At 51.6% G+C, this 24,709-nt stretch overlaps 1 protein-coding gene across 2 annotated transcripts in view; it reads right to left on the bottom strand.

Annotated features, from left to right (window-relative positions):
* CFAP77 (cilia and flagella associated protein 77) overlaps positions 1 to 24,709 on the bottom strand; it is a 166,897-nt gene that overhangs the window by 47,366 nt on the left and 94,822 nt on the right. For both annotated transcript variants that reach the window (XM_008005858.3, XM_073022038.1), the window contains exons 2-3: positions 23,626 to 23,725; positions 22,834 to 23,062 (exon numbers count right to left, since the gene is read on the bottom strand). In XM_008005858.3, the coding sequence (XP_008004049.3) occupies positions 22,834 to 23,062; positions 23,626 to 23,725 (329 nt within the window). The remainder of the gene's footprint in view (positions 1 to 22,833; positions 23,063 to 23,625; positions 23,726 to 24,709) is intronic.

Raw genomic sequence — 24,709 nt, 5'->3', positions numbered from 1 at the left:
AAAGTGCTGGGATTACAGGCGTGAGCCACCGCGCCCGGCCAGATTTTGATTTTTTAATTAGCCTGAGAGAATATCATGTACAACTTTGTGCCAATAAATGAAATAAATTAGGCAATTTTTCCAGGAAAATATAAAAGATCAAATTTGACTGATGTGCTTATACAAAACTTTAGTAGAGCCTCGCAAACCAGGTCTGGGTACATTTATTTATTTATTTATTTATTTATTTATTTATTTATTTATTTGATGGAGTCTTGCTCTGTTGCCTAAGCTGGAGTGCAGTGGCATGATCTCTGCTCACTGTAACCTCCACCTCCCCGACTCAAGCGATTCTCCTGCCTCAGCCTCCCAAGTAGCTGGGATTACAGGCTCGCACTGCCACACCTGGCTAATTTTTTTTTTTTTTTTTTTTTTTTAGTAGAGACAGGGTTTCGCCATGTTGGCCAGGCTTATCCAAACTCCTGACCTCAAGTGATCTGCCCGTCTTAGCCTCACAAAGTGCTGGGATTGCAGGTGTGAGCCCCAGTGCCTGACCCCGGGTACTTTTACACACAAGCTCTCCCAATTGTGCTATAGAAACTATTCCAGAACTTTCCAGAACTTTTTCTAAAACAGCTTCCCAAATCATTTTATGATCACAACCGAGACACGGAGAATATACACGCTGCTGGTCAGTCTCACTTATAAACACAAAGAATACTAAGTAAAGTAGGTTGGGCGCAGTGGCTCCTGCCTGTAATCCCAGCACTTTGGGAGGCCAAAGTGGGTGGATCTCTTGAGCTCAGGGGTTCGAGACCAGCCTGGGCAATACGGCAAGACCCTGTCTCTAAAAAAAAATTAGAAAATTTTAAAAAGGATGCTACGTAAAATAGCACCAAATCAAATAGGCTAATGCATTAACAGCAAAGGCCCCTTGTAATAGCTTGTAATACCTTGTAATAGCTTGCATTCATCCTGGAGCCTGGGACTGAGGGTGGCGGGGCAGAAACCGGACACCTGAACGCAGCTCACTCCCTCCCGCTTCTCACCAAGCAGCCAGCCAGCGGAGGAAAGAAATTCATCTTCCAATGAAATTGGGAGTATTGATGATACCTGAGCCTAGGCACATTAATTAGAGCATGGAGATTGCCTTTTGTAATTAGAAGTGACCAGAAAAGCCGAGGAAGCCTGAGGTTTCACCTAAGAGACTGGGAAAGAAGTTGATCCTTAGAGCAGGTGTGAACAGGCCCCTCGGTCGAGGGCTCAAGTGTTCTCGGACCCCCCTGTGCCTCCCAGTTGTTCACTGAGCTGGTCACATTTGTAAAAGCGACGGCCTTCATGATGAAATATTATGCAACTGCCAAAAAGAATGAAGTGGCTGTGTGTGTAATGAGCTAGAGAGATCTCTGAGACATGTCATGTGTAAAACAGGAAGTCAGGGGAGGAGACGTACAGTACAGGTGCCTCTGCACAAACGTGGGTGGATGAAAAAAAGACTGGATAGCTGGCGCAGTGGCTCATACCTGTAATCCCAGCACTTTGGGAGGCTGAGGCGGGAGCATCACTTGAGGTCAGGAGTTCCAGACCAACCCGGCCAACCTGGCGAAACCCTGTCTCTACTAAAAAAATACAAAAGTTAGCCGGGCGTGGTGGCAGGTGCCCGTAATCCCAGCTATTCGGGAGGCTGAGGCAGGAGAATCGCTTGAACCCGGGAGATGGAGGTTGCAGTGAGCTGAGACTGTGCCACTGCACCACTCCAGCCTGGATAACAGAGTGAAACTCTGTCTCCAAAAAAAAAAAAAAAAGGAAGAAGAAGAAAGAAGCCTATCAGTGATGTCCGCAGTGAGGCCTCAGGCAGGGGAGCAGAACTAGGGATGCGGTAAGGGAGACTTTTATCTTTCAGCTTACTTAGTGGTTGTATATGACCCTTTTGCAAAGAATAGAGAAAAAAAAGGACTCCTGAGAGTTGGCTGAGACTGCGTGGCCGGTGATGAGGGTGATGGATTCTGGTCCCCAGACTCAGGGTCAGGACGCATTCCCAGCCCCACCTGCCACGCACAGATCCACACCGAACATCAGATCAGAACTCTCTGGGCCGTTTGCTTTCCACCACAAAGCATCCGGGGGTGATCCTGCTTTTCTAGAGCCATGGGGAGCGCCCTTGGCTGGAGGGTCCAGCCCTACCCTATCATGCCCTGGGGACATCTAGCATTTCCCTGTGTACTTGACTTTTCTAGAATGCATGTTTAGGAGCCGTTTTTCCTGTTTTTTTCCGTAACCATTTTTTGATGCTACCTTACAACACGTTCAGTTTTTTAAGTAAATGTAGTTCTTTACGGGAAAATATAGGCATTTTTCCCACCCCCAAAATGAACGATTTTTGCCCCAGGCGGAGAGCCCCTGTGGTAACAATTATAGCCGTCCTTTCTGCAGCTTTCTTTTGAGGCGCTGGAGGGTTTCACATGGAGGATCTTAATTATTTATCCTCACTAAATGAGCATGGAAAAGGTGGGAATGGGAAGCGAGGCCCAGAGAGGTCAAATGGCTTGCGCAGGGTCACACAGCACACTCCAGTAGCAAAGCCTGGACTCCCACCCTTCCGGTTGCAGTGTCTCCGGCCAAGAGAATTTGAATCAATGTTCACAAAAGAGAGGGCAGTTAAGGCTGAACAACACTGCCCAGCAAGCCAGCTGCAGATAGAGGCCAAGTCCAGGGACCCTGGCTATTTTCATATAAGACCCCAGACTTTCCCAGACACCATCATTTGTCCCCAGATCCTGCAACAGCCCCCATCTCCAGGCCCCCCGCTCCTCATAGGAGCCAAGGCTTTTTAAAAAATGCCAGTCTGGGGCCCGGCACCGTGGCTCACGCCTGTAATCCCGCCACTTTGGGAGGCCGAGGCAGGTGGATCACTTGAGGTCAGGAGTTTGAGACCAGCCTAGCCAACATGGTGAAACCCTGTCTCTACTAAAAATACAAAAATTAGCTGGACGTGGTGGCGTGCACCTGTAGTCTCAGCTACTTGGGAGGCTGAGGGAGGGGAGTCACTTGAACCTGGGAGGCAGAGGTTGCAGTGAGCTGAGATTTGGCCACTACATTCCAGCCTGGGTGACAGAGTGAGACTTCATCTCAAAAAAAAAAAAAAAGCAGGTCTGTTTCTGTCTTTCTCAGCACAACCGGTGGCTTCCTATTGCCCTTAAGAGTGCATGGTTCTCAAGGGTCTCCAGCTCAGTCCCTCTCCTACCCCCTCCCAAATGCAGAGTCCTCCCCTACCTCCTCCTGGACTCCTCTCCCTCGCCTGGCGGACCCCTCTCGAGACCTCCCTTAGCTCTGCCCACTCTGCCATGCCTGCACTTCGCACGTGCGAAGGTGTCTGAAGTTCTTTATAATGGTTGGCTCAGGGTCCACCTTTCCCACCAGGCTCTGAGCTCCCCGGAGCAGGGATGGTGCTGGGTTGCCCTCTCCAAATCTCTAGGCCTGGACTGTCTACACTCAGTAGAGAAGCCGAGTGACTCAAAGCCTTTGGAAACTCCTTTCCTGAGGACCCGTGGCCTCAACTGCAATGCCCAGGAGGAGGTCTTTGGAAGAAATGGGCTTTTCCTTGGGGAATCTAGTGATGGAGGTGGGGTGACCCTGATATCCTTCAGAACGGGTGCAAGCATAGAGGACAAGCCACGTGGCCTCTTGATTCCCTTCTCTCTCTCTCTCATGGGAGGATCAGCCGTTAAGTCAGCATGTCAGAGCCGATCCTGGATCCTCGTAGCCCTGGAGAACAGAGAGCCCAGCCAGGCCAGGAGACGCCAAGGAAGCAACTCCTTCCTGAAGACGAATGAGAGGAGGTTCCTGAAGCCGAGGACAGGCTGGAGGAGTCAGGGAGATCTGCTGCTCTCAGAACTGTTCCTTATAAATCTTTAGGACTGCGTTCAGAAGTAATTCAAGATTGCGAACGTCTCTGCTTCTGTGCAATACTGAAGGGGTCTGCCAGGGCACTGGGGTGGGGGTGCAGGACTGCGGGCTGCTCTGAGGCAGGATGGCCCTACGGGCCTTTGAGGCTCGTCAGAGCCCAGAGAGACAAAGAATGGAGGGCTGGCCCCACGCTGGTGTCTAGGGAGGGGCTCCTGGGCCGGGGAGCAGAAGGAATTGGGTCAGCCACACTTGGGCTGCAAGTGCTTCCGAGCTGCAGCTTCTACTGTTCGGAAAGCCGGGCTTTGGACTTGCCTGTGGACTCCTGAACAGCCTGTGTCGTGATGACGAGGCCTCTGCTAAGAGCTACGACAAATTATTTGCTGATAACCTGGCAGGAACCCCCCAGAAAAGTTTCTCACCGCCGGACGCGCCCACTAGCAACAAAACCGTGTCAAAACTCGGTCCCATAAAGTGGAAAATGGGGGAATGAGATGAAATCAGCTCCTGCTCGGGATAGGCCTCCCAGAAACTTCAAATTAGTTCCATCACACCCATCCTGACTGCTCTGCGATTGATACCCCAGACCAGGGGGTGATCTCCGGTGCAGGCACAGGGGACGTGCAGGGGAAATGGAAATTATCATTTGCAAACATTAGGCTGACACTTTGTGAGTGCGGGGGATGAGGGCTGACAGCTCTGATTTGCCGGTGCGGCTCCGCTCTGCCAGGAGTGCTCTGTGGATTAGAGGGGCCCTTTCATGGCAACCCATCTTCATCTTCGCTGCTCATTAAAACTTTGTGGAGCTGGAGAACTTGGCGGAAGAGAGGAAGCTGGAGGAGCCTTCTGAGGGACTGTAGGTACACATTTGTTGAAAGGTGTTTCAGAAGGGAGACTTGGGTCTGACAAACTGGATTTTAGTACGGCTCTCCGTTCACAGCGGGCTAAAATAATTGGTCATCAGTGACTACTAATTCGGTTTAGTAGCCAGAGGCGATTTTTTTCTTCCTGGAAAATCAATGACAGCGCGGAGGTCTGTTCAACGTGATTCCGCTCAAGACGGGTCCTTATTTGGCTCTTGATGCTTCTTCCAGTGGAGACAGCTATTTTGTTAAAATAAAATTAAAATCCATCTCTAATATGCCAGCAGTCTGCTGCTCCCAGGGGCCGGGAAGGTGCTGGCACCGTCGCAGCTGAGAAGGGACAGAGGGGCGGATGGTGGCCTCTGAGGCTGGGCCTGAGACTGTGGATGGCTGGTTTGGGAGGAGGGAGAAGGCTGGAGGGCTGGGCTTCTCTCCACGATACAAAATCAACACCTGATCCATAAGGTGCACCCAGAAGTGGAGCTGTCTAGGGAGACCCACCTTCTCCACCTGCCGGGTGGGGTTTCTGAAGACCGCCCTCGTGTTCTTGCACAGCCCCGAGCCACGTGCCACAGGGCTGGGGTGTCTCTCCTTTTCCTTGGCACCCAAGGCTTCCTGAATGGCTTGGCTATGCGACTGTCAAGTGACTTCTGTGGCTGTTTACTGAGCACTTTGCTTGTGCCTATAGTTTCACCGCTGTTTTTTTTCTAACAAGCGATTATAACACTGCCTGTGGGTACCAAAGCTACCACTAAATCCATTTTTTTAAAAAAACTGAAACTTTTATGGAGATCATTGTAGATTCACATGCAGTTTGTACGAAATGATGCAGAGAAATCCCACGTGCCCCTTGCCTGTTTCCCCCAAAGGTAACTGTAGAATAAAATCACGGCCAGGATAATACATTGATACAGTCCAACAATGTCATTCAGATTTCCCCAATTTCACCCGTACTCGTGTGCGTGTGTGTGTGTGTATTTCCGTGCGATTTAATCATCTGTTGTTTTATGTATCCACCACCATAGTCAAGACACAGAACAGTTCATCCCCACAAGGCTCCGTCCTCTTGTCCTTTGGAACCACACCCACCTCGCTTCCACACTGCACTCACGTTCCAGAGACTGTGTTATTTCATCCCGACAAGAAACCTACTAGACAGGAACTACTGTTATGTGAGCCCCACTTTATGTATAAATAAACCGGAGTTCCACAAGATTAAATAATTCACTCAGGATCAGCATCGGGTGACTACTGCCCTAAAATGGTTGCAAATAGCAGACTCTAGGCCATGTCTGGACCGCAAACATGCTTAGTTTGGCCTGTAGCATTTTGAAATCTTAAGTAACCAATATATTTTTTAAAAAAATCAGAAGGTTCACATAAAAGTCCAAATGCCTGGCTTTGTTTTCTGAGATGTTAGATGATCTGGTAACACTGGCACACATTCCTACGTGTCCACAACTGGCTGGAGCTGCCAACTTTAGACCAGGTATGCGCCCCAGTTTGCCGCAGTCCCCACCGCTCCCTATAGCCTTACACAGGGCCAGCGTCCCTTTTTATCTGCCAGGCCTCTGCAGGCTCGTGAATTTGTAACCCTGGTTCTATGCCAATTAAGCAACAAAAATACTTGGTGCCTCTCTCTCTTCCTAAGAGCCCAAGGAACTGTTCACTGATGGATTGACACAACTTTTTTTCCTATAGTGGAAGGAATGTTAATCCCACTGATAGATGGAGAAACGGAGGCCCGTGGAGAGTATGTGGCCTGCTCAAAGTTCCTCACCAGGGAAATGGGAGAGGTCTGTGTTGAGTCTCGAGTCTTCAGGCTTCAAGGCAAGTTCTCTATCCTCTCTCTGCTCGCTGCAGAAAGGGGTGCCAGGAGAGGCAAGGAGGGGAGAGAGAAGAGGGAATTCCTCCTTTCCAGGAGGGAAGGGAGTAATGAGGCCTGAAAGGAAAATCTAGGACCAGCCCACGCATCAGGCCCAGGAGGTCCTGTGCCTGGGCCCAAGACACTTTTAGGGACTCTTAAAATATTTAAATTTCTCTCAAAATCAGAAAAATATAAAAATAATTCCGCCTGGATTATATTCATCTTTATACTAACATAACCATAAAATAGATTTTTTAAAAAAAAATAAGAGGAAGGGACACAGGAAGGTAAGTGTGCCCAGGGGCCCCAGAGTCTTCCTGCAGCCCTGGGAGGGAGGTGTCAGCCCTCAGGTCCAGCTGCCCTGGACCCAAAGACACAGGCCTCAGCCTGGATAAGAAGTTGCGTTTCCCAGTCTCTGCTTCCTTCAGAATGTCAGGCAGGGGTTCTCTGTCTGAAGGGTGAATAACAAAGAGCTTAGTGAAAGCAGAGATGTCACCCTCCACCCCCAGACACTCTGGCTCTCTGGGCCTGTGGGGGAGGGCAAGGAATCTACATTTTAACAAGGGTGCCTCCCTCACCCCCGCCAAGTGGTTCTGGCGCACGTGTTCCCTGGCACCCTTTGAGAGTCCCAGCTCCGAGCCTTTCCCGGGCAGGGGGCCCTCCACCTGCTGGCCACCAGCACTTCTGTCCTCCTGGCAGAGAGCTGGGGCGGGTTGGGGGGCTGAGCTCTGGCCCCCCGGGGACTGCTGTACCCCTTGGACCACTCTCATCCCCTCATTGCCTTTTTCTTAATTGACCCCTCGGCTCCAGGGCCTGTTTCTTCTAGGAACAGGGGTGGAACTGAGGCCCCGCCTGTCTCCCTAGCAGGGCTCTTAGAGCTAATTAGAGAAGAGGACCTCCGGGCTTGTGGCTACTTTTTAATTGTTTGTGGATCCAACATAAAAGCTAATGACGCGGGATGCTTGGTTAGCAGCACATGCCTGACTTCTGAATCTGTCTGAGAGGTCATTTGCAATGTGTTAACATTTTTCACAAGGGTGAATTCAATTAGCAGTTCCGGCACCAGTGCAGGCAGCAGGCGGCTAGGAAGGCAGCGCTCAGTGAAGCCGAAATGGAAAGGGCTGAGAACGAGAGATCCGCCAGGCCACTCAGAAACCGACTGGGCAAGAGGATCCTGGCACCGGGGGAGAAAGGTGAGTCCCAGGTGGGCACCTCTGCCGGAGGCAGTGAGGATGGCAGAGAGGCCACGGACCAGGTGTTAGGAAACTAGATTCTCAACAAGTGTGTGTAACTCAGCGGAGAGCCTCACCTGTGGGCCTCAGTTTCCCCTTTTCCAAGGTGATCACTGGTACCCACCCTTTGCCTGACCAGGAGGACAGAGAGCATCTTCTCACTGTCACCCGTGGTTAGTGACACAGGGGAAGAGGCGTCTCCTCATTGTCACCTGTGGTCAGGGACACTGGGGAGCAGGCGTCTCCTCACTGTCACCCATGGTCAGGGAAACAGGGGAGGAGGTGTCCCCTCACTGTCACCCGTGGTCAGTGACACCGGGGAGGGGTCATTTCCTCACTGTCACCTGCGGTCAATGACACAGAGGAGGTAGAAAAAGTTGAGAAGATGGGAGGGCAGATGGGGCCAGCATCCGAAACAACTGGGGTCGTCGGCACAGGCAGAGCAGGTCTCATTCCAGTCAGCAGCTCTGCTGGTGGACATCAACCCCCAGGACCCTCACACAGGGGCACCAGGTGTGCCAGGGTACTTGCGGGGGCCTTGTCATGGGGGCACACGAGGAACACTTTAGCAGTAGAGAGATGGGTACACCTGTGGCGGACGATTCAGACAGTGGGACAGGGTGATGCTGCAAATGTGTGTCATGAGATGAGCGAGTCACTGTGCAGAGTGACCTCCAGGACACAGGACCCCACTCAGGAGTCCCTGTGATTTATGGATCGCTAATGACAGAGCAAAACTGGGCACGCTGGGTGGAAAGCATGCGTGCTCCAACCTCGGGAGGGTCCTCAGGGAAGACGGGGAGGGGCTGAGGCTAGGAAGGGGTGCCCAGGAGCTTCAGACTGTGTGTGTCACATTTTGTTTCTTTAATATTAAAGGAAAGGATCAGAAGTGAAAGCGGCCAGATGGTGAACATTCGCTAAATCCAGGTAGTGGGTTCGCGGGAGTTAGTTGGGCTGCTTCTGAACTTTTCTATTTGTTTGGAAAGTTTTCTAGTAAACACAAAAGAAAGGATTGGTTAAAAGGTTTTGCTCCCTTGATAGCACCACAGGGTGACCACCGTCAATAAGAACTTAATTGCACGTTTTAAAATAACTGAAAGAGTAGAATTGAGGAGCTGGAGACCCCACTCTCCACAATGTGATTGTTACACATGACAAGCCGGTATGGAAACATCCCACGTACCCCATAAACATATACACCATATTTTAAATTACAAATAAAAAATATGGCCGGGCGCAGTGGCTCAAGCCTGTAATCCCAGCACTTTGGGAGGCCGAGATGGGCGGATCACGAGGTCAGGAGATCGAGACCATCCTGGCTAACACGGTGAAACCCTGTCTCTACTAAAAAATACAAAAAAAAAAAAAACTAGCCAGGCAAGGTGGCCGGCGCCTGTAGTCCCAGCTACTCGGGAGGCTGAGGCAGGAGAATGGCCTAAACCCAGGAGGCAGAGCTTACCGTGAGCTGAGATCCGGCCACTGCACTTCAGCCTGGGCGACAGAGCGAGACTCCATCTCAAAAAAAATAAATAAATAAAAATAAAAAAATAAAAAACAAAATTTAATTTAAAAATAAAATACTTGCTACTCATAAAAGCATTTATACCTATCATCTTTGTTTATTTATTTATTTTTTTGAAACAGAGTTTCACCCTTGTTGCCCAGGTGGAGTGCAGGGGCACTATCTCGGCTCACTGCAACCTCCATCTCCCAGGTTCAAGTGATCCTCCTGCCTCAGCCTCCCAAGTAGCTGGGATTGCATGCGCCCGCCACTACACCCGGCTAATTTTTACATTTTTAGTACAGACAAGGTTTCGCCATGTTGGCCAGGCTGGTCTCAAACTCCTAACCTCAGATGATCCGCCCGCCTTGGCCTCCCAAAGTGCTAGGATTACAGGTGTGAGCCACCGCGCCCGGCCTATTCCTATCATCTTTTGACTGATTACAAACCCCTTCTGTATTTTTCACAAAAACGTTAAGGGGCCAACAGGTGGCAAGACTCCAGGGAAGTCATTGGAAAATTAACATTCTAAAGATCATTTTCTCAAAACCCAACGACACCTAAAATGCAGGATGCTCTGACTTCATTTGTGTTAAGATGCTTCCATGATTATAGTGGGCTAAATGGTCTCCCCTCCACCACCAAAAGATGTGTCCATATCCTAACCCCCCTCCAGTCTGTAAATTGGACCTTATTTGGGAAAGAGGTCTCTGCAGATGTAATGATGTTAAAGATCTTGAGATAAGATCATCTGGGGATGTTTGGCTGAGCCCTAGACCCAATGATAAGTATCTTTGTAAGAGACAGAAGAGAAGACAGAGATCCAGGCGAGACAGCCACGTGAAGTTTGAGGCAGCAGTGGCTGAAGGGATACCAAGGAACACCTAGGGCCACCAGGAGCCGGAGGAGGCGGGAGACCCTTCCCTAGAGCCTGCAGAGGGGGTGTGGCCCTGCCAACACCTTGATTTCAGACTTCTGGCTTCCAGAACTAGGAAAGGATCCATTTTTCTTTTCTTTCTTTCTTTCCTTCTCTCCTTCCTTCCTTCCTTCTTTCTTTCTTTCTTTCATGGAGTTTTGCTTTTGTGGCCCAGGCTGGAGTGCACTGGCGCGATCTCGGCTCACTGCAACCTCCGACTCCCAGGTTCAAGCGATTCTCCTGCCTCAGCCTCCCAAGAAGCTAGGATTATAGGCGTGCGCCACCACACCCAGCTAATTTTTGTATTTTTGGTAGAGACGGGGTTTCACCATGTTGGTCAGGCTGGTGTTGAACTCCTGACTTCAGGTGATCCGCCCGCCTCAGTCCCCCAAAATGCTGGAATTACAGGCGTGAGCCACCGCACCCGGCCGTTTCATTTTTGTTATTTTAAGCCATCAAGTATGTGGTAATTTGTTTCAGAAACCCCAGGAAATTAACAAACGATGATTTTCAACAGCTCCTATAGCCGAAGCTCAGTGCCCTGCAAGAGTCGGGCCCAGGAAAGAGTTGGCTGCCTCATGTGCTCTTGGCACTAGAATATTGCCTGTTCCCAATATCCAGGATGCACTGCATTTGAGCAGTCTGTTCCCTCTCACTCAGCCAGTCAACAAGCGATTACCGAGCACCTACCACATTCCAGGCAGGCGCGCGCTAGGCACTGGGGAAGGAGGAATGAGTAACACCAGACCGGCCCCACTGAGTGTGCTGGGGGAGATGGTCAGGTCTGCAGGCAGTGGCCACACAGGGTGGCCTGTCTAGGCAAGGGACACAGGAGTGTCTGAAGGATGGTGAGGCCTCACCCAGGCAAGGTGGCGGACGAGTGTCCCTGGCAGAGGGAAAAGCATATGTGAGTCCAGAGAAACGTGGGGAGGGAGGGAGTTCAGGGGACTGAAGGAGGTTTAGCTTGGGGGAGTCAGAGTGAAGTCTCAGCAGACCCAAAGGTACCCTTGTGCCCTCTCTCCTGGGTCCTCTGCCCACTAGAAACAGCGTGCACTGCCTTGCTGTTATACCGGTCGGTTGCATATTGGTTTGTTTTGTGTTTTATTTTCTCTGTATCCCAAACACCCAGCACCACAATGCCCAGCACAGGTGAGCCCTAAATGAACTCTCAGCATTGGCCGGAGGTAACGAATGTGGGTTCTGAGATCAGATCCCAGCGTGACCCCTTTGCGACCACGTGATTGTGTACAGGTGTCTCTGGGCCTTGGTTTCCTTGTCTGTAAATTGGGGATAAGAGAGTCAGTTGCTACCTTAGAGCCCTTCTGGGGATCTCTTGAGTTGATGTGTATGAAGCACCCAGCATGGTGTCTGGCCCCAGAAGCTGGCACTATTAATTCATCAAAACAAACGCAAGGCTCCAGGGGTTTCTAGCCTGAACAGCCACTCCCATCTGGCCTCCAACAGGACTGATGGGGCCCAACCTGCAACTCTGTCCTGTGAGCTCACTGCTCCTCCGCACGACGAGATGATCGGCCTCCGACGGGATTGATCAGGGCCTGCCTGCAGCTCGTCCTGGCTGGGCTCACCGCTCCTCTGCATGACGTGCTCATTCTGTGACTATTTTTGCTTACGGGGTCCCTTGCCACAGTGGGATGTGGGCTGATGTGTTGGGCTTGACGCCTGGTTCTTCAGGCAGTGTCAGGGAGGTGCCGGCTGGCTCACAGCAGCACCGTCTCCTCCGTGCCGTGTGTCCCAGAATGAGCTAAACCAACCTCACCCCAGCAACCCCTCCGATGGTGTCGTGAGCTGGAGGCTGTGGAGGCTGTAGAGGCGATAAGAGGCCCATGGCCAGGCCAGGCACCGAGCCGGACTCCCGACCCTGGACTCCAACGTTGGCTCCCAGAAGGGCTTTCACTCTGCCCCTCCCCCGACACAGGCGAGGCCCAGCTCTGGAAAAATCAAAGGCAGAGCAGAGCATGTGTGATGCAACCTGGGAGGCCCCGAGGGGGACCAGCCGGGCCAGCCTCGTTAGTGCTGACCTTGGCACCGAGCTGCTCCTGATGGATGGGGTTCGGGCCTGGCCAGGCCCCGGGGGAGTGGCGGCCCTATCCATTATGGGCCCATCAGCGCCTCCCTGAGCCCTCACTGCTTGGGATGCCACGAGTGTCAGGCCGCGAATAAATCTCTGTCCGGGCCACAGGAGAGCTGAAAGGGAAACAAGGCAAAGCATGAAAAATGTCCGTGTCCTGGCTCTGGCGACAAAGCCCCCATGAAGGAGGAAGAAGCAGCCGGAGTTTGGGGAGGGAGAAAAGGGTGGATCAAGAGCAGCCAGGCTGGGGCCCCAGGGAGGCTGGGCTTCCTGGGAGTAGAAGGGGAAAAAGATGGGGGCCCCAGGCTGCTACCTCTCCCAGTTATGGCTCCCTGCCCATCTCCCACTTTTTTTTTTTTTTTTGAGACGAAGTTTTGCTCTGTTGCCCAGGCTGGGGTGTAGTGGTGCAATCTTGACTCACTGCCACCTCCACCTCCCAGGTTCAAGTGATTCTCGTGCCTCAGCCTTTCTGTAGCTGGGATTACAGGCACCCGCCACCATGTCTGGCTAATTTTTGTATTTTTAGTAGAGATGAGGTTTCATCATGCTGCCCAGGCTGGTCTCGAACTCCTGACCTCAAGTGATCCACTTGCCTCGACCTCCCAAAGTGCTGGGATTACAGGTGTGAGCCACCAAGCAAACCTGGCCCTCAGCCTGGGCCCCTTTTAACAAAACTCCTTGGAGATCCAGGCCCATAGAAGCAGGCAGGCCTTGAGGAGGAGGGGACCTCTGTCAGACTCAGTTCAGGGGGCTCCCAAAGCCCCAGCAGAGGTAGCCCAGGCTGGGCAGCCAGGCAATGCCTCCACCTCCCAAAAGAACCTGTTCAGGCCACTAAGGGCCAGGGTCCTGGTGTAAGCTGCCTGGACGGAGCCCCCACACCTCCACTCACCACCTGCGACCTCTTGCTGAGGGACAGACCCTCACCATGCCTTCCTTTTCTCATGGATAAATAGAGGTGATGGGCGCCCACCACACAGGGCTGCAATGAGGATTCATCCAGTTGCTCTGTGGAAAGCCAGGCCCCAGTAGGTGCTCATCAGCGTTGGCCGTTGATTGCTGTAACTGCTGTTCGTAGCCACCATCTCGCTGCTGAGGACTCGCCTCCGCGCCAGGCCACTGGCACCATGGTGGACGGAGCTCAGGATGAGAAATGGCTTCCTCGCCCAGGGCCTTGCTCTGCCTCCTGGAAGCATGCGGCCTGTGGATATGAACAGCCCCCCTGGAAGGAGACTTGGCTCAAATCCTGGTGCTGCCTCCAACTAGCCAGGAGACTTTGGGCAAGTGACTATCTCTGAGCCTCAGTTTCCCCATCTGTAGAACAGGGCTGATAGTCTCTACTTGGTAGAGTTGTATTTAATGAGATGAGGTACAGGGCTCAGGGTTGCATGCAGCAGTCACTCAGTGGGGGCCCAGAAAGTGTCAGCTATGAAGACTGCCGCCTTCCAACACACACTCTGGTCCTCATTTTGTTCTCTGAAGCCTCTGGGGGCAAAACCCCTCCATTGTCCTAATCCCAGGGCTTCAGAGGGTTATGGACAGCTGCTGTGTCTCTGCCGCATCTTTTCACATCCAGCTAGGAGGACCTCATCTCTTCTCCTGTTCTTTGTACACAGTGCACACCTTCCCCGCTCCCACCTATCATCCTGATGGCTCCCTTCTAGACCATTTCCTGTATATGAACCTTCCCTTGAATGTATGATGTCCTCCATTCTTGAGCTTGATACTACAAGTATGGCCTGAGCTGCAGAAAAGAGCAAGGAGGTCACCTCCTTTGTTCTGAACTTGCTACCTCTATTAACATGGCCGAGGAACACATTCATTCTTTGAGGCAGCCTCACGGCACTGCAGACTCATAACATCAATGGGGGTGGGGAGCGGGGATCACAGTGGAGTCTATTAAGTGTCATCTCTGGCTATACCGTCCCCTCTCTAGGTCTCAGATGCACTGTCTCTTTGCTTCCGACTACTGTCTCAAAGTCTTAAAGGGCCCCAGACCATATTTGAGTGCTCACTATGTGCTAGACATTGTGTTGGATGCTGACGATGCAATGATGGATGAAACCGACATTCTCCCTGCGCTGTGGGACCTGACATACAGCAGAGGAGTATTCACGACAGTCGCAGTCAGTGCCAGGGAGCAGATTATGCGGGGGACAGGAAAAACTTGGCTTTGCTGGGGGGCAATGTACATTTCAGGCCCTCTCCGAGGCCCAGGAGTCCTTGCGAGATCCACATGCGCCCCCTTGTGGTCAGACCAGGTTTCATTCAGCCGGGTTTCAGGACACCAATAAACGCAGCCGCGGTCTCGCCCTTCAGAAGCTGCCTCGGATCTCTGGGATGGCTGCTAGGGAAGGGGCTTATTATTATTTTATAGGAGTTTGGGTGGGTGGCTTGGATTTTTTTGGCCATCGGATCCAGGAGGAACAAAATAACCTAGAGTGATTGATGGGCCCGTTGTAAATTTGTAAAATAAATCAGCTTGGCAGAGAGATTCAAAAAACCTGTCAGGCAGCAAACATTTTTTTAACAGCCTGTAAAATTTCCTGCATCCTTCACATTTGTCAGCGTCAGGCTGATGATGCATCTGATAGCAGGACCAGCAGCGGCTGCAGACAGAAGGCTGGGCCAGCAGCATCTCCCGCTTATCTGATGTTTCTTATGTTTCTATGGTCCGAAGGCTTTCAGCACCAGGACTGGGGGTGTCGACCAGGCTAATTAGTGCTGATCTGAGGATGCTACTGAGGTTGCACGTGGCAACTGGCTTTATATTTGGACCCCAATGTGGCCATTTGTTCATGCACTCATTCAGCAACTCCACGAGGTCCTCCTCTGCAAAGGTACTGTGGTCAGCACCAGAGATCCTGGGGTGAGAAAAGCAGGCCTGGAGCATCCAGCGTGGCGAAGGTTCTGGATGCCCTGACAAGAAGTTTGAGTTTATCAGGAAGTGGTTGCCACTGAATGTGAAAGGGAAGGAAGTGACCCAGAAAGGGGAAGCTCAGTGGGTTCTTTGGATCTGTTCAGATTAAGTTCTAAAGCTTTAAGAAAAATCCAGACAGGATGGCCTTACACAGAATCCTGTCTCATCCCCCTTCTAGTGCTGGAAAAACATAAGCAGAGTCTCTGCCCGTGTCACCTCCACCCCTGTGTTTGTTCAGGGAGGCAGATCAGACCCTTGGTCACTGTCATAGGCATTTAGGCTACACTAACCCTCCTCACACTGCAGAGCAGCCAAATGACTTCACCTCTCAGACCCTCTGTCTCTTCTTCCGTAAAATGGGGATAGAAGCATTACAACCTTGTACTCACTTAAGCTAACTTCGTACTCACTGAGCTATTCAGAGTTAGTTAATGAGGATGCTTCTGAGGACCTCGGCACAGTGTCTGACCTGTGGTAGTAATAATAACACATAGTTGCCATTGTTAGTGCAAAGTGGGGTCTTCCCACCTTCCATCTGGCCCATGTCAGACACTGATGCGCAAGGGGCTGTTTGCTGGTTGACTGACTGATGGATGTTCCTGCTAGCATGTGTCTTGAGTGTGGCACAGGCTCCCAAGCAGAGCAGTGGCAGAGCCCAGGGTGCCCAGAGTCCACTAGGAGCACCAGCTGCGGCCAGGCCCTCCCTGCTCCTCCCCTCCCCGCCATCCCTGACTCATCATAATCGACAATGCTGGGCCAATTAGGAGCAGTAACAATTAAGATGTGCCGAGGGCATGTGAACATTTGCAAACACTTATTAAAATGCATCAATAATTAAGCATGTCTTTAATAGTTACATTTCTGGCCTCCAGACATATCCGTTTACGGACCTCGGGTCACAGCGTGCTTTGAGATATGTGTGAGGGCCCTACACGCTGGTGATGAGAATTTAAAATTCTTCCCTGACTTGAATTCTGGGATTTGACAGTGAAACAGCAGTGAGAGAATACCAGGGCTCTTTCCGGCTGCCTGATCCTAGAGGTGTGGTCTTCAAAGCCAGCCGCCAGACTGGGTAGAAATCCAGGCTCTGCGCTGTAATGCCTCGGGGAGGGCCCTTGCCCTCCCTTTGCTGGCCTGTAAAGTGTGCAGAATGATACCTGCCTCATAGGAAGGACGTAAGGGTTAACACTTATGTGCGAAAGATGCCTCCATGTTTAAGATCGATGCAGAGCAGCTTTTGTTATTGGTGGCTCATACTGTCATCAGAGGACAAAAAGAAGCCGCAGTTAGCTGAGGGATCGAGACCATCCGTCTACACCAGTGGTTCCAAACTCAGTGCCTACCTGGACTAGGCAGGTAACAAAAATGAGAGAAGCCAGTCTGGGTGAGGACTGGGATAAACGGTCCATGGATTCTGTCCAAAGGGACGCTGCCCCTCAGGCCCAGCCCCTAGAGCACGGCAGAGCGCAGTTCCACTTGCCCAGACTTCTGTTTTTTCAAGGGAAGTAGGAAATCCAGGTATTTATACGAAGTCTCCCTACTTTTTTAAAAACGTGGCAACTCAACCTTTTTTTTTTTTTCTTTAATCACTGCACCAGCGAAACTCCTGTATGGGTTGATCAGGCCACAGCCCCCAGTCTGCCCCCACGTCTACACGACCCCTATTTTCCAGGTAACTCCTCAGGTCTCCACTTCCTGCGAGTCACAGAGGCTTCCGGATTGAAATGCACCCTTCCGATTTAGTGACAACCCGCAACAAATCGGTGTGGGTTGTCACCAAATAGGATAACTGGGAAGGAAGTAATTGAATCATCGAAATTTGGTGTTGCATCCCATCTGGTATTGAGGCCGAATGCATAGATTCAGAGACGTGTGGAGAAGAGGGGGTGCACCCCTCACCACAATTCATTTGCCCATTGCAAATCTAGACGTGGGTGGGGGCCGGGGGGCTGACTGTGGTCAGAATCGTAGCTCACAGGGTGGCAGGCACCACCCCTCTGCTCATTAGCATCCTAGCTTAGAGGCAGCTTCAGTGGATTCAGTCTGAGGTGGGACTTTATTTTTTTAACACATCTGTAATGGTGAGTAAATAACACTCATTTTGTTTTTGTTTTGTTTTATTTATTTATGGGACCAAACTGCCCCAACCCCTCCTCTGTCGGGTGTAATCGGATTTGGTGTTTTAACATGCTTTTAAAGTAAAGAAATAAATACAGTTGAGGCTTGTAAAAGGTGATCATTAGAAAATGGGCCTTGGCCCCATAACTTTAAAGTAATAGCCCCATTAGGGAGCGGGGCGATGATTTTGTCACCGTTCCTCTGCATTTATGCTACAAGGTGGAGGCTTTCCACGCAGGTTGGGCATCTCAGTAAAAGCTTTTCCAGCAGCCATTTAACCTCCATTTACGAAGAAATAAAGCGAAATTGATGCTGATTTGGGCCTGCTTTGGGGGATATTTCTGCTCCATAAAAGCCCTTTTGCCTGCAATTTGCGGAGCTGCCCGTCACATCAGAAAGGGCTGCTGTTGATAAAGATAAAGCTTTATGGCCACGATATTTGCTGCTAACAGCAACCTAATGCAGCATTTTCATTTTTGTGCAATTAATGTTAATGTCTGCTACGAAAATTGTCATTAAATACCATTTTAAAATCCATTCAATTTGCATATGCAAAGCCCATTTACCATCACAGAGGATATAGCCAGCACTTCATCACGTCCGTTCCCTGGAATTGTGGCCACTCGGTTTTATAGCAATTTAAGATTCTGTATTGAGAGCTGGATGATAGTGCTTGTCCTTTCTGAGCTCAGCTGACCCCGGCCCCAGGATGAGAAGCTGTGGGTGTTCCGGCTGCACGTTGGTTCCAAGGAAGTAGGACACAGAGTGAGGAGCACTGGATGGGGAGCCTGACAACTGGACTCCAGACCTGGCTCAGTTAACAAATCGCTGTGCAACCTTGGGAAGCTCTCTTCACCTCTCTGAACTTCTTTCTATTTTCTCCTGTTTTAAATAAGGGCTTTGAACCAGGTGATCCCCAGTGTCCTTTGTGTTCCAATCTTCTCTATTTTTCTTTTTCTTTTTTTTTGAGATAGAGTCTCACTCTGTCACCCAGGCTGCAGTGCAGTGGTATGTTCTTGGTTCGCTGCAACCTCCACCTCCCAGGTTCAAGCAATTCTCGTGCCTCAGCTTCCTGTGTCACTGGGATTACAGATGGACGCCACCACGCCAGACTCTGTTTTGTATTTTCAGTAGAGACGAAGTTTCACTATATTCGCCAGGCTGGTCTTGAACTCTGAACCTCAGATGATCCACCCGCCTCAGCCTCCCAAAGTGCTGGGATGACAAGCGTGAGCCACTGCGCGTGGCTCTATTTTTAAATATAAACATACTAAAGGTTGAGAATCCAGGCCAAGCCCTGCCATGAAGAGGTTGTGTGAACTTGGGGAGGTCAATTAACCTCTGCCTGCCTCAGTTGGACAGGAATCCTGCCCACCTCTGGTACAGGGTTTTTATGACCATGAAAATAATTAGGCATGAAGCTTTAGAGCCAAGCTGAGGAGGCACAACATAGCCTGAGAATCACAGAGTGCTGTGATGAGTATGTGTGTTACTAGTGCAGCCCCCTGTCTACAGATGGGGAAACAGAAGCCCTGGGGGGGAATGTGATGTGGAGAGTTGGTGACAAAGCTGGAACTAGCATCCCAGGCCAACTCCCGGCCCAGGGCCCCTCTCCTGCCACCACGCTGTGTTTGAGACACTTGGTCACCAGCATGGACTGATCTAGTAATCTAGTGCACAGCACGGACCAGGAACAGGGGCTCCTCTCTGCCGCAGGCAGCCTGTAAGAACAGGGCAAGGGAGGGCACATGTGTTGAGAGCTGAGAAGAGAAGTCGGGTCAGCAGCAAAAGTCACAGGAGATGCCTTGGGGGACCCACCTGGGGGACGATTTCAAAGGTACAGGGAGGATGATGTACAGGAGTTCATTAATCCAGCCCCGAAGTGACTTTCCAATGTGTCTCTAGTGTCACCTTCCTGGTTTCAGGGCTGGTGCATAGAAATGCATTTCTGGAGACAGACATGCCTGAGGCCATGAGAGGTGGAAAACTTACCAAAGAGGCGATGCTGAGCTGAACTTTGAAGAATGCGTAGGTTTTCCCACCGACTCATTCCCCTCAGGGTTCTTTCCCACGAGTAGGATGCTGGGAGAAGCATACAAGGGCATACACAGCACATGCTGTGGACAGCGGCGTGGCGGGTCCCCAGAAACTTAAAACACAATTACCACCTGATCCCATAATCCCACTACAGGGTCTACACCCAAAAGAACTGAAAGCAAGACTGGAACAGACAGGGGTACATCCACCTCCACAACAGCATTATTCACAATAGCCAAAAGGTAGAGACAACTTAAACGTCCATCAGTGGATGAAAGAGTCAACCAAACGCAGTCTATACGCACAGGGAACATGACTCAGCCTTGAAAAGGAATGAGATTCGGATGCACGCTATAACATGGATGAACCGTGGGGATATTACGATAAACGAAATAAGCCAGACACAAAAAGCCACACGTTGCATGATTCCATTCATATGAGATCTCTAGAGTAGTCAAATTCATAGGAACAGAAAGTAGAATGGTGGGTGCCGGGGGCTGGGGGGGTGGTGTTTAATAGGGAAAGAGTTTCGGTTTGGAAGGATGAAAAAGTTCTTGAGATGGATGGTGGTAATGGTCACACAACAACGTGAATGTAATCGCTCCCACTGAATTGTATACTTAAAAATGGTTCAGATGATAAATCTTATGTATATTTTACCACAATAAAAAATTAGAAAAAATAAAAAAGAAGGAACTACCACCCAAAAATATATATACACACACACATATATATATATATATATATGATGGCGCAGTCAGAGGAAGGCACCTAGTCCAGGAGAGGCAAGAGGGGAGACTGGAACGACAGGCTAGGGATGGAATGTCAATGGCCTTGAATGAGGTCCGGCCTGGATGCTGCCACACAGATGGGCTAAGATGTTGCCTCTGTCAGTCACAGGCCACTGAACAGGGCTCCAGATAGCAAGAAGCCCACTACTGTCTGGGAGCAGTTGCTTCTATTTATTTGTTCGGTGCAATGCACAAATATTGGTCATTTTTGTACTAATGACCAGCTTGTGCCGTGATGTGGAAAGGGCTGGACAGTCCTGCTGCCTGCCTGGCATCCATTCCCCTCCTGGAACAGAACCCTGGTCTGTACGTCTTTTCCACCATCAGCCCATGTGGATTGCAGGGACTGATTTCACCCCTGACTCCAGGAAAGGGTGCATCATCAGACCAGGCCAGCCAAGCTTCCGATTCCCCTGGCAGACCAGGCCAGTCAGGCTTCCGATTCCCCTGGCCTCAGCCATTGGCTCGGAGGCAGACACATGACCCAGGCCTGGCACCTCAGCCCTGGCCACAGCGGTTGAGTAGAAGATAGTCATGTAACCGGGCACCGTGGGTCACACCCGTCATCCCAGCACTTTGGGAGGCCAAGGCGGGTGGACCACCTGAGGCCAGGAGTTCAAGACCAGCCTGGCCAACATGGTGAAACCCCGTCTCTACTATAAATACAAAAATTAGCCAGGCGTGGTGGTGCACACCTGTAGTCCCAGCTACTTGGGAGGCTGAGGCAGCAGAATCGTTGGAACCTGGGAGGGAGACAGAGGTTGCAGTGAGCCGAGACGGTGTCACTGCACTCCAGCCTGGGGGACAAACAGAGATACTGTCTGGGAAAAAAAAAAAAAAAAAAAAGTCATGTAACCCCGAGCTGGCCCAAAGAGTCTTGAACTCAAGGTCACACCAATGCCCTTTGCACTGGGCTGTTAAGAGAAAACCAGAATAGAACTGCTGCTGGCCATTTGCAGGTGAGGAAGAAGTGTCTCAGAGAATGGAGCCAAAATCAGGAAGCACGGCCAAGAAACAGAGACCTGTTGCTGATGACGTTGCCTGACTGTCTAGATCCTGCTATGCCTGAAGTCATCCCTGCACTTTCCAATCACGTGAGCCATGAGTGAGTTTTGATTAAACGCAACTACGTTCTGCTTTTATAGAATGTCCTGTGTGCCAGGGTTGGAACATGGGTCACATCTGGCTCATTTCATCTGTGTGTTCGCAAGATAACTCTAGAGTAACGTGGAAGGTGGCTTGGGACGGGCCAATTCTGTTAGAAGAGAGAGCAGTTGGCTGGTTTCTATAGGACAGTCAGAAGAAGACGGGGCATTGACTGGATGGGACGTGTGGCTCTTCTGCTGGTGTCCCCCCATCTCCCTCCATTTACTTGTGTGTGGCCTGTGGGCCCTCATTAGCACTAGGGAGCTGATCTAAGCGCCAAGCCAGTCGTGCCCTTGTTGACAATGGTGAGGATGTGGACCCATTGGGATGTGCATGCCAGTCATCTAACCTGTGGTGACAGTGGGGCCACCGGACAATCATTTCTCAGGGGATGGAAGAATCGAATAGAACTGTTTTCTCAGGGGTGTGCCGGAACTTTCTGGGGTGCCGGATTTATTCTATATCTTTATCTTAGTGGTAGTTACTTGAGTGTGTCCATTTGTAAAATTGCATTAAGCTGAAAACTCCATGATTTGTGCCTTTTACTGCCTCAATAAAAAATTTAAAAAATTTCATAGCTCTTGGATCTACAACTCACATTACATCATATCTTAACATGAACACTAGCTAACATTTATTGAGCACCTTCTGTAGGCCAGGCCCTGTGCTCAGGTTTTTGTATGCGTTACGTCACTGAAACCTCAGCATACGGCGAAACAGGTGCTGCTCTTATCTCCATTCTACAGATGCGGAAGCTGGGGCAAGGATCCCACGGCCAGTCATGGCCAGAGTCCAGGTTTGAGCCCAGGCTCCAGAGCCTCTCTCGTGGCTTCCTTAGGGTGGTGCTGTGCTTGGGTAACTTAGCAGGCTCTCCCCTCTCTTGCCCCATGAAGACAGAGACAGGCCTTTTTTTTTTTTTTTTTTTGAGACAGGGTCTCACTCTGTTGCCCAGGTTGGAGTGCAGTAGTACAATCACGGGTCACTGCAGCCTCGACCTCCTGGGCTCAAGCAATCCTCCCACCTCAGCCCTCAGGTAACTGATACTATAAGCACATGCCACAATGCCCAGCTAATTTTTAAAATTTTTTTGTAGAGACGGGGTTTTGCCACGTTGCCCAGCCTGGTCTCCAATTCCTGGACTCAAGCGATCCTCCCACATGGGCCTCCCAAAGTGCTAAGATTACAGAGATGAGTCACTGGGCCTGGTCCAGGGACACGTCTCAGTCACTGTTTGTTGATCAAGGGAAAGTGGGTGACCTGTGCACAGCCCTACAGGGTACCCGCTGTAAGGCCAGGACCCAGCTCAGCAGGATTCAGGGTGTGGCTACAGAAGTCACACAAGAGACAGTCATTGGGGAGAGGAGAGTGGGGCTGGCAGGATGCTCCATTTCCCTGTCAGCCTCCGACCTTGTCCCTGATTCAGCTGGTACCCCCACCCCTCAAGGGATGAAGCCCTGGCTGCCAGCCACCTCACCGTGCCCGGATCCCAAATGTCATGTTTGGAGGGAGAGGGGGCGGCTCCTTCTTCAGGCGCCGGTCATCCTGGTCACTGATGCGGATGTCGTTGAGCTGATGGTAGAGCAAGTTCTCCTGGGCAGTCACCAGGCCGGCTTTCACCGCCCCACGGTTCATTGCGATGTAATTCCGGGTCAGCTCGTGGGGGCAGGTGGGCTGCTGCTTAAACACGTTCCAGCGTCCGATGGCTGAAGGCAGGGAGAGACCCACGGGGCAGTGGTCAGCCTGGGAGTAAGCACCCTGAGGCAGCTGATCAAGGAGAAATAGGGGCACGCGGGTCCCCGGCCTTCCCATTTACCTGAGCCTGCTGGGTGACAACCCTGCCTGGCCCCCAGAAAGCATGATGGCCCAAAAGGGTGGGATCAGGGCTCCCAGAGATCCCAGAGCGGACCGAAGTCAAGCATCTTCCCTGGAGCTGGGCTGGCCTGGCCCTTGACTTCCTCTGGGCAGGCAGAGGGTTGGTCCCAGGCTCACTGTACTTATAACCTGAGCAGCACGGTGCCCACAGTCCCTGCCAGGCGGGGGGGTGCCCATGCTAGTTCCCTGACATTGCACACCAGGGCCCTGCTCGACCCTCCCTGTCTGGGCCACGTCCTGGGTTTTACCACTCCGTTGCCCAGGCTGGCGGTCCCTGGGTCTTTCTCCAGCACCCAACCAGCTGCCAAGCAGCGAGCTAGGTCAAGGGCTCTGTGAAGAGGGGTGGGCCTCCCGCCCACTCCTCTGCCCTCATGCTCCAAAGCTGCTCGCTCACCTTCAGGGACTCCTCCATCAAGCCCTCGGATGTAGAGTCCGTAATTAAAATTAATGCCAGGCAGACTGTAGCTTCTTTCCCGGGGCTTGCCGAGTTCAGCCTGTCGGGGGAAGGACAGAGAGCAGAGGTGAGGAGTGGAGTCTCAGACCAACCGTATTATAATCCGGCGGCAGGGAGGCACCAGATGCCTGCGTTGCCCCAGGCCCTGCTGCAACCTTCGGGGCGGCACAGGAGTGGGTGGCAGAGCCCTCCCTGGGAGGAGCGCAGGCTGCGGCTGGCACAGGGTCACACAGCAGAAGCGGGTCCGCGTGTCTGTGCTGAAGGCAAATGAGGACATCGGAGATGGGAGGCCTCTCGGCACATCTGTATTGTTGGAGTGGGGAGGTACAGTTCCCAGGCTGGGCAGCTGTGTTTGGGGTGGAGCCTAGACCTGGCTGGCTCAAGCCGGAAATGAAAGACCCAGTTCGGGAGGCTTCATCTGGAGGCCCCGTCAAGGGAAGGAGACCTCTTCCCTACCTTCATTCCCACCTTCCTCACACCAGGGACCACTCAAACCATCATCACTGAGGAAGTCACTTCCTCGAATGCTCACCTGGGGAAGACACAGTGACAGGGCCACTGCCACCCATCTGCACCTGGCCAGCTGTCCTTACTCCCTGCGACTCTAGGGAACTCCTTGGCCTCTCAGAGGTGGTTTGTACAAATGAAATTGTCCTGTCATCAACCACATTAGACGCCCCCCACCCACCACCCATTTATAGCTATAGAAACTGAGGTCTAGAGAGGCAGGGTCTATATCCCCGGTCCCCAAGGGCTGGGCAGGGCATCGCATGGAGGCGTGCCCGTCCTCCTGGCTGGCGCTCTTGATCATCCTGCCACGCGGTCTCCCTTTAGCACAGCAGCTCCTCGAGGTCAGAGGCCCTGTCCTGCACAGTGCTGCAAACCCCATAGCACCTGCTGCATCGATGGGCACTTGCTGGGTTCTGACTGCATCCCAGGCACGATGTTTGGGGTTCCTTGGCCTTCCCTCATGCCGTCTGCACAGCCACCCAGTGAGGCAGGTCTCATTACCATCCCCGTTTCT

This window comes from Chlorocebus sabaeus, chromosome 12, assembly GCF_047675955.1.
Source record: "Chlorocebus sabaeus isolate Y175 chromosome 12, mChlSab1.0.hap1, whole genome shotgun sequence".
Classification (NCBI taxonomy): domain Eukaryota; kingdom Metazoa; phylum Chordata; class Mammalia; order Primates; family Cercopithecidae; genus Chlorocebus; species Chlorocebus sabaeus.
Note: the sequence above shows the minus strand (reverse complement) of the source record. Positions and strands in the feature narration are given on the sequence as shown.